Raw genomic sequence first — 9,231 nt, 5'->3', positions numbered from 1 at the left:
AGAGGATCTCATATGGAGAAATCCTAAGGAATGCTCCAAAAGAATGTTAGAACTAACCAATGAATTCAGAAAAGTAGTAACCAGATACAGGCAACGTGAACAATCCTTTGCCTTTCTGTACACCAATCAGATCCAACTGAACAAGACATGAAGAACACAATTTTATTTACAATGGCACCAGAAAGAAAAGCAATCAATGAACTGCTTAGTAAAAAACTTAACAAAGGAGGCAAAGACTCGTACCGTGAAAACTGAGAAACCTTGTGAGATTAAAAGACACACATACCAATTTCATGGATTGGAAGACTTCTCACTGCTAAAACCTCAATACTTCACATTGTAATTTACAATCCCACTGCAATCCCTAGGCAATCCCCAGCCTACATGGAAAAGCACCTCTTAACATTCACGTTACACAGGATAGACCCCTCCCACCCCCCCCCCGCCCAGAAACAAACACTCTCAGGGAGAAAAACATCGTGGGAGGAGGCACACTTCCTGATTTCCAAACTTACTGCAAAGGACCAATCAAGACAGTTGGGCACTGGCATAAAAACAGAATTGCACATCAATGTGGTGAATCCAGAGCCCAGAAACACACCCTCACATGGAAGGTCTAGTGAGTGTTGACAGGAGTGGCAAGATCATTCCAGGGGGAAAGCCAGGCTTGTCCACTAAAGGGTCTGGGAGAACGTGACATCCACTTGTGGAGGGATGAGGCTGGACCCTTGCAAACACCATTTATAAAAGTGAAATCACAAATGAAACAGAGACATAAAGCTGAGAATTGAAAATGCACAACCTCATCTCACTTCTGCAGTGATCACAACCATTGTTCATTAGCCTGACCCCGATCCTCCTGCAGGAGAGACAGGATTTTAGCCCAGGGTCCCCAGGGAAATCAGGGCACTGGGGATGGAGAGAGTATGGCCCTGACCTTGGCTGTGGTGAGCAAGAGAGCTCACCCTTTACGGTCTCCCACTGAGACCTAGAGCCCACCTTCAATTGTTTCCTAGGGTGCCATGGAATTTCCCACTGCCTTAGTGGGCAGACCACACGCCACCCAAATTCCTATCACAAAAAGCCAAACAAGATAGAAAATATCTCGACTACTTTACACAGATTGTCAAAAGCTGTTTTACATACAGAGATGTTTCTAGATGGTTGGAGGGAGAGAGGAGGGGACAGAGATGGGCACAGATGGTGGGTTGGACACCTCATTTTCCCTGTTGATAAGCCACAGGGACACTCTCCAGGCAGTGGTTCACCTTCTGTTTGTTATTTGTAGTGCATTTTCACTAACTTCAAGATGAGTTTGAGGAAGAGAAGTGAATGAACACAGATGAAATCAATCCAGGATGTTTCTGAAACACTTTCTGGTGAAGGCTCCCTCAGGAGGTGGTCGATTTTGAATGGGGCTGTGTTTGTCAGAAGCGGGTAAACACCGCCCTCCTGTGGCCAATTGAGAAATGGCATGAGTGCAGCTAGGTCCCAGGGTTCTGTCAGCCTAAGAAGCCAATGTTAACAATTTCACTTTCACAGACTTGCTGTTAATGAGTTCTCAGGCTGGTCTCAGCACAGTGCTTCTCCTATAGTAAATACTCAGTATGCATCTGAAAACACAATAGCTAGAAATGAATTACTTGCTCTTTGCTGACAATGTCGATTTTCCATAGAAATCTGTTGCCTTCTTGGGGCAGAGCTGGGGGATGTTCCAGCCTCCTTTGTAGCCACAGGTCAATGCAAAGCAGGAGAGGAAGGGACGTGTGTCCTTCCAGACCTGGCCCAGTGTAACCTCCCCCATGCGTCTCTCCAGGTGCCTGTTCCTTGTGCTGATGGAGGCAGATGGGGATGAGTCCTAGGCCCGGAGGAGGCGCAGGATGGGAGGACTCTGGGTTCCTGACTGAGCAGGTGAAGAACTGAGGCTCCCCAAAGTGAGCTCCCACCCTCCCACCCAGTGCCGTGATGTGGGGGCTGCAGAGGGAGAGGTGCTGACATCTGGGCAGTGGGCAGAACTAATTCAGCCTACGCTAATATGCACACAATCACCTGAGCTCTAGGAACAACTTAAATAAGCCATCAACCGGGTACATTGAAAATAACAAAATCTATTTTGTCTTGGTAACTGAACCCTCCAGTCTAAGCCTGCTCTTCGGACCCAATCATTTGGCCTCAGAGAACTTGGATTCCTCAGTATTTTCTTATTCTCAACTTCATCATCATTGCAGTCAGCATCATACCAGTCTGTGAAGAGAGGCATTGAGAAAATAGTTTCCAGAGGAATCCTCAATGAGTCATTTCATTTCCTTGTCCCTGCTTTGAAAATGTACCACAGTGAATGAAAGTTTACCCATCTTTCTTTCTAAGTAATGGCAAGTGTGTCTTAGGGATCAGTTTTTCATGAAAATTGGCAGGTTTCCTTTCCCCATCACAAATTAATGATTAAAGCCCTCCAGTAGCAGATAAAGATTACTAAGATTTCCTCAGTAACAATTATGTGCACTCGTTCAACGGATCTAGGTGAAATATCAGATGTCCAAACTCTTCAAAGGATCTTTTTCTTGATCCATTTGAAGTCGATAATACATCCGACCGCATGGAGTTGGCATGGCTGGATTATGGTTACCATCTCCTCAGCAGTAAACGGGGGCAGTATTTCCATTACCTTGTGGACATGCTCTGCAGATTCAGTGACATGACCCGTGACCAGAGCCGAGGCCACTGCAGAACTCCAGAGCCCAGGCTCTAAGTGCAGGTGGGGTCCCCGCTGTGAGCACCCTGCTGCCACCACCTCCTGCTCCATCTGCTCTGCCCTCTCTGCCTCGCAAGCCCAGCTCCTCAGACTCGATTGTTCCCCCAGAAAGCATTTCTTCCCCTGGGGGTCGAGGAGGGGGTGACCTAGGCTGGCTCTGAGTCCTGGGGTCCATGCCACCACACTCAGACCAGCCCTGTCACTGGACAAGACCTGCAGCCACAGTCCCTGCTGTGGTCACTGAGTATTCTGAGTGATGAGACCTGAACACCTTGCGTTCATGTGTGTCCTCCGCTTCAGGGGACAAATGTGGGGTCCAATCACAGTGCCCTCCCCTGGCCACCTCAACCCACCTGAGCTGCTCTGACCTCGGTGGGACACCCCGACCCCAACCCTTCCCCCTGCTTGGGAGCTGGACAGCATCGCTGGCTCCCACAGCCTCCAGGTGGACAAGGGATGGTTTCTACGGAAGGCTTTCTCTGGAGGGAAATTTGGTTTTGCAGAGAGACGGTGATGCCATGAGTCCTGGCCACGCCCTACATACCACACAGATCCTGTGCCCCCAACCATCACAGGCTGCCTCAGGTAGCCAGGCAGCCCTCCCCTCAGTCCTCTGACCTCTGCTTTGTCTGCTCCCAAGGGATCAGGGGCTTCTGTCTTTCCCTCTCCAGGAGAGCTCAGAATTCCCTCCCTGCAAGGACTTAGGTTCTCTGTATCGGGGCCTCCAGCTCTGGGCAGAGAGGAGATGCTGACCCTGGCCGCTCCCAGCAGCCTCCAACCATGGACTCCCCCTGGCCTCACCTTCATAGACCGGGTAGAACCTCTGTCCTCTCCATTTGTGGTTTTGGACCAAAGCCCGAGCTCCCCCTCTGCAGAGGGTGAGGGGCAGGGATGTCAGCCCTGGCGCTGGACCGGGGGCAGGGCGGTGGGTCACTGCTGGGGGAGCCTGAGGTGGGGGTGGGGAGGGGCTCAGCTGCAAAGCCCCCGGGCCCTAGGCTCTGACCTTCCTGCAGTTTCCTTGAGTGCCTGATAACGTGAGACTCCTTCTGCTCACAGGGGCTCAGGGGGTCCTGCTTCTGTCTCTCAGATTGTTCCCTGGATCAAACACAACCAAGGCTGTGCCTCTGACTCCAAGCTCTGCCTTAAAATATTTATGTTTGTTTGTTTGTTTGTTTGGGCAGCTCCTGTGGCATATGGAAGTTCCCATCCAGGAGCTGCAGCTGCCAGAGTACACCACAGCCCCAGCAAGGCTGGATCCTTAACCCTCTGAGTGAGGCCAGGGAGCAAACCAGAATCCTCATGGACGCATGTTGGGTTCATTACCACTGAGTCACAACGGGAACTCTATTGCTTAAAAACTTTTTTTTTCTTACAAGATATTTTATAACTATTATGGCTGAATATTTTATTTCAGCTTTCATTTTTTCTCTAATGTTCAACATGGTGACCCTGTTACACATACACTTATAAATTCTTTTTCTCACATTATCGTGGTCCATTGCTTAAAATTTTCAATGTTGTTTTTGAAACCAAAAAAAAAAAAAAAAAAGAAAAGAAAATCAGTCTCTTCATACATGACCTAGCCAGACACAAGATGCCAACGGTTATGTTAGCACTGTTAAGAAAAAACAGGAATTGATAAATGCATAGACACATAAGCAATACTGAGAGGAGAAAAAGAATGTATATATATGTGTATATGGATGACTGGGTCCCTTTGCTGTACAGCAGCAATTGACAAAATAGTATTAATCAACTATAGCACAAATTTAAAAATAAATAAATCAGGAATACTGGAGGGTCCCACGCCGAAGGTCGCGGGTTTAGTGACTAACACAGATAGAGCTGCCCTTGATGCAAGTGATCTGAAACAGAGATGACAGAGGGGTCATGTAACACGGCGAGTGTCCTTCATGTCACTCACATGTACAATTTCAATGATCAAAATATTCAATTTTATTTCAAGTGAGATCTATATCCTAGAGTAAATAATTCGCTATATACAGTGAAGAACCAAATGTGAGAATATGGACTTACGGGGGAGGGAAGGGAGGCTCCAGAGCTGCTGCTGGCACTGGGGCAGCTCGTCCTCTGGCCCTGAAGGCACCACAGGAGCCGGTGCTCATGGCTCTTGCTGACCTGGTCCAGCTCCAGGGATATTAGGGGAGGAGCTGGCTCCAGCCCTGGAGTAACTGGAAGAACGGGGTCTGCCGTGGTCTCTAGACCTAGACCTGGAGCTGGAGGACATTCCAGGCCACAGCAGGGGCCCAAGCCTGATGGGCTCAGAGCAGGGGCAGTGCCCTTGCTGAGGCTTCAGCTCTGGAGCTGAGGTTGGAGGGAAAATGGGCTGAGGTTGGAGGGGAAGCACTGGGACAGGTTTCCGGGGTGATTCAGGCTTTGACATTTGGAGCAGAGCTTGCTGGACCTCATGCGGATTTAGAAGTGGAGGCTGAGAAAGTGGTTTCTTAGCTCTGAGCTGAAATGACAGCTAGGACATGAGCAGGCTCTGGCTCTGGCACTGGAGCTGGCATGTCCCCTTCACCTAAAGCTTGAACGTGAATAAGCGCTATGGTTTGAATTTGCTGGGGCTGTGGAGCTGCAGCTGGCACGAGAGCTGTAGCTGGCTCTGGGTCTCCAGGTGTTTCTAGAGCTTGCTCTGGAGCTGGTCCTGTAGTTCAAGAAGAGAAAATATCCTCAATAGGACTGCCTTACCGCATGCCTTCCAAAACAGGAAATTCCTCCCTGCCATTCAGCGAAGTCTCAGGCCAAGGTGCCACCCCCAGGAAGTCTTCCCAGGCTGCAGTCCAGGGGAAGAGTGATCTGAGCCTCCTCATGGCTCCTGCCCAATTCCAGCCTCAGGAGGCTCTGCTCTGTGAGGCCCAGCCCCGTCCCCTCCCCACTCGCCCATCACCCACCCCGAGGACCCCTCACCGTCACCCTCTGCCTCCATGGGCTCCAGATGCTCCAGCTGTGCCAGGAGAAGGCGGGCACTGTGCTCCAGGGCTGAGCCAGGCATGCTGAGCTCCAGGTAAGCCAAGAGCATCTTCAGGCAGGGAAATTCGGGAGGCTGGTGGAAATCCTCAGGATACTGGTCCAGCCAGGTGCCCAGGATGGAGGTCATGGCCCTAGGAGTGGTCGGGAGGGGGGCAGCAGAGTCAGGGCCCGGCCTTGCCTTCCACCCTGCCCCGTGTGGGACCCGGGCTCCTGGCAGCCCCTCCCATCCCCAGGCCCCACACCTCCCCGCTGTTCTCTGGAGCAGAGAGCCCCTCCCCCTGGGATCCAAAGCCACTCACATTCTGAGCTGGTGCAGGGGCCCGCCGTCCTCCTCAGCGTAGGGGAGGATGCAGCCGTACCTAGAGGAGGCCAGGAAGGTGTCAGCTGGGCTGTACTGAGGACTCACCTGGATGTGATGGCTGGTGTGACAGGGTGACCCCCGGGAGCAGGGAGGCCGCGGAGGGCAGGACCGTGGTCTGCCTGATGCATGAGATGCTGTTTGTTTTGAGAAGTGCCTGTGCCTAGGGGACCGTCCCAGATATTTGCAGAAGGAAGAAGCCCAACCAGCCCCATGACGCAGATCTGAGCAGCCTGGGCCCCACGGCTGGTCTCCAGAGATCCCTGTTCTCACTCCCCCAGGACAGGGAAGCCCCCAGGGAACCCCCCAGCACCTTTCCAATGGGACACAGTTCAGCCCAAGGTCACAGGCACAGTCCCAAATGAGGCAGAGGCTTCCTCAAGGGAAGGAGGAAGATAGAGAGCAGCCCCTCAGCAGCCTTCCCCCAGGGCCAGCTCCCCAGAAGCACCTGCCATGATGGACCCGCTCAGTCCCTCCATCACCCCAGGGGGCTGGTCCTCTCTTTACCCGGGTGAGCAGAGGGCACACTCAGGCTCAGAGAGGTGTGGTGACCTTCCCACATCTCAACAGCTGGGAGGTGGCCCAGCCACCCATGTGCCACGAGGGGTAGGGCACTCACCTTAGGAACAGAAGGTCCAGCACCTGCTGGGTGGTGGCAGAAGCCATGTAGGTGCCCAGGAAGGTGAGGAGGAAGGAGCGGTCACCGCTCAGCAAGGTGGGCACCAGCTGTGCCACCAGCTTGTCCAGCCGGCCTCCCTGGACACTCCCCACCATGCAGGTCCCACGCCTGCCCACTGGGGTCACATCTTCCCCCTGGGGTGGAACAGAGCAGAGACGTCGGTCAGAGGCAGCACTGTGGACACCAGAACGCACAGGCCGGAGCTCAGATCGAATCCCCAGCCTCGGGAACTAGTGGCCTGAGAGTCCTCAGCAGCATAAAGGTTGTGGCATCCCCAGCAGAACTGGCGGTGGGAGATGATTCAATGTGGAGCACAGTCCTGACGGCTCCGCCCTGTAGGCACTGCATCAGCCCTGAGACTCTGATCCACACTCCCATTCTAGAGATGAGAACACAGAGGCTGATCCCAGAGGGAGAGGGCTCAGGACTGTCAGGCCCACGTGCACACCTGGGGATGGAGTCAGAACAGGAGAATCCGTAGAAAAAACCTGGAGAAGCACTGTGGGTGTACATGATGGAAAACTGATCAGTGTCTCTTTCTGAGATGCCACAAATGTGGGGACAGTGACTTTGCATGTGGACAGGGCAGGGTCTGGGACATGAGGATGGGAGGGAGGGGAGATGGGGCCCAGGTTCCTCTGGGAGCATGACCCTGGGAGGGAGCCCCGGGGAGGAGCAGGGTGGCTCTGGGACCCAGGCCTCCTGGGGTGGAGTCTCCCCAGGGCTCACCCTGAGCCTGGCCTGGGCGCTGGCAGTGGTGGCGGGACCTGCCCCTCCTACAGGGAGATGGAGCAGGTGGCTCCAGGGACTGGCTCTTGTCCCCTCTGTTGTGTGGGGCCCTGGGAACACAGTGCCTGGCAGGCAGGCAGGCAGGCAGCAGCCTCAGAGCCCTGCCTGCTGTCCTCGCTGCTCTCAGAGACACCAGACACCACCCGCAGACACTCATTCACCACTCTCTGCACAGACCTCCCCCAGGGATGGAGAAAAGCCCAGCCCCTGAGGGCCTGGGATCCACAGGCACGGACAAGACACACCTCAGGCTCCTCCTTCCTGCTGCCAGCTCTGAGCTGGTTTGTGACCACGACAGGTCAGCAGTTTGCCAAGGGCCTGCCCTCCTGCTCCTGCCTAGATGGTCCCCTTCATCTCCCCCACACACAGGGGGATGAGGGTAGGTGGGGAAGGCTCACTAGCCTGCCCCAGGCCACCAGTGGTTACCTTCGGGGACTTCCTCCTAAAGGACCAGTGGCATCGGGGTTGAGGTTTGAACCAGTGGCGACAGAATCTGAAAATCCTCTCCCTCCAGGGTTTCCTGGAGCAGAAGCCCCGGGGAGTCGGGACGCAGCAGGAGAACATCTTTCTCCCTCAACTGCCTCCAGCCAAGTGAGCTGGCTGTGGGGCTGGCTCTAGAATGTGGGCGCCTGGTAACGGGGTTCCAATTCTGTTGGGGTCCATTGCCAAGGAAGTGACCTCACTTCCTGGGTCCCCTCAGCGGCATGGTCTCCTCACACAGCCCCCAGCACACAGCCCTCTGGGCTGCTGACCCTCAGCCCTTGTCCACGCAGTCCCCATGTCACCCAGTCACACCACACTGCCTTCTGCATAGTGCCTGGGGAGGGGCTGTGTGTGGCTCTGAGAAGACAGACCTGGTTCCAGACTCAACTTCCCCTTCTCACCTGGTCCCCATCCTGAGTGAGTCCCTGTGTCTGAAAGCCTGCCTGACCACCACCTGCACAGTTTTGGGGGGGGCAGATTCCAGCATCTCTTTCTAGGGGTGTCCTCAGGCACATGTGGCATGAGACCTGAACATGTGGGAGGGGCGTCACGAGAAGATCGTGCCTTCACCCCCTTTTTGCTTCCTCTTATTACCTCCCCCATGGCTGTTCCTCTTCTGACCCCTTCCCAACATTCTTTTTGAATGTCCCTGTGCAGGAGTGTGTGTGTGGGTATGTGTGAGTGCGTGTGCCCATGCTCGCTGCCTTTGGGTCAGAAAAAACCCTCCCCCACACACATGGAGGGAGAAGCCAGAGCTTCCTAAGATCGTAGGGTTTCTAGTTTCCCAACACACCTGCTGACAGGGTCCCAGCCTTGTCCTAGGGACACAGACACGTCAGACCAGGTGGCACATGTGGCAGGAGCAGGGATGACGGACGCAGACAGTCTGCTCCCCTGTCCTCGCTCACAGCCACAGTGCAGCCTGCGGGGACTGTCCCCTTCATGGGGCACAGGGTCTGTGAGGCTTGGCTTCTCTGGCTGGACACACAGCGGCTTCAGGACAGGTGGCAGACGACAGGCTCCTTTCACCAGATGAACTTGACAAGCTCAGTGCTGCTGCCTTCCTGTTCCTGAACTTAAATGCTTGTCCCCAAGGCTGAGGCGGCTGGACCCCTTATCCAGGCCCAACATCGGCATAAACAGAGTCAATGTCACCAGAAACAAGGGGATTTTTCT

The 9,231-nt window shown here is 54.0% G+C and overlaps 1 protein-coding gene across 1 annotated transcript; it reads right to left on the bottom strand.

Moving 5' to 3' along the window:
- Positions 1-4,693: 4,693 nt before the first annotated feature.
- On the bottom strand, positions 4,694-8,166 carry LOC102161977 (ral guanine nucleotide dissociation stimulator-like). The gene is made up of 5 exons (XM_084994166.1): positions 7,999-8,166; positions 6,724-6,917; positions 6,046-6,105; positions 5,684-5,877; positions 4,694-5,420 (listed from the first exon to the last, which is right to left on the bottom strand). The coding sequence occupies exons 1-5, from the start codon at positions 8,134-8,136 to the stop codon at positions 5,218-5,220; spliced, it is 789 nt and encodes a 262-aa protein (XP_084850292.1). The 5' UTR covers positions 8,137-8,166; the 3' UTR covers positions 4,694-5,217.
- Between the last annotated feature and the right edge of the window lie 1,065 nt (positions 8,167-9,231).

Source organism: Sus scrofa, chromosome 14 (assembly GCF_054392235.1).
Source record: "Sus scrofa isolate SSC_HxYL_T2T_F1_AM1 chromosome 14, Sscrofa_HxYL_maternal_Yorkshire_Landrace_v2.0, whole genome shotgun sequence".
Classification (NCBI taxonomy): Eukaryota; Metazoa; Chordata; class Mammalia; order Artiodactyla; family Suidae; genus Sus; species Sus scrofa.
The sequence above is the reverse complement of the archived record's forward strand: the minus strand, read 5'-3'. Positions and strand labels throughout refer to the sequence as shown.

What these genes read in the sequence shown, in the direction of transcription:
- LOC102161977 (XM_084994166.1), bottom strand. Translation starts at nt 8,136, where the DNA reads ATGTTCTCCTGCTGCGTCCCGACTCCCCGGGGCTTCTGCTCCAGGAAA. An exon ending in TTAGGAGGAAGTCCCCGAAG is followed by an intron (nt 6,918 to 7,998) that starts GTAACCACTGGT and finishes GTTCCACCCCAG; the next exon opens with GGGGAAGATGTGACCCCAGT. An exon ending in CCCCTGCACCAGCTCAGAAT is followed by an intron (nt 5,878 to 6,045) that starts GTGAGTGGCTTT and finishes GACCACTCCTAG; the next exon opens with GGCCATGACCTCCATCCTGG.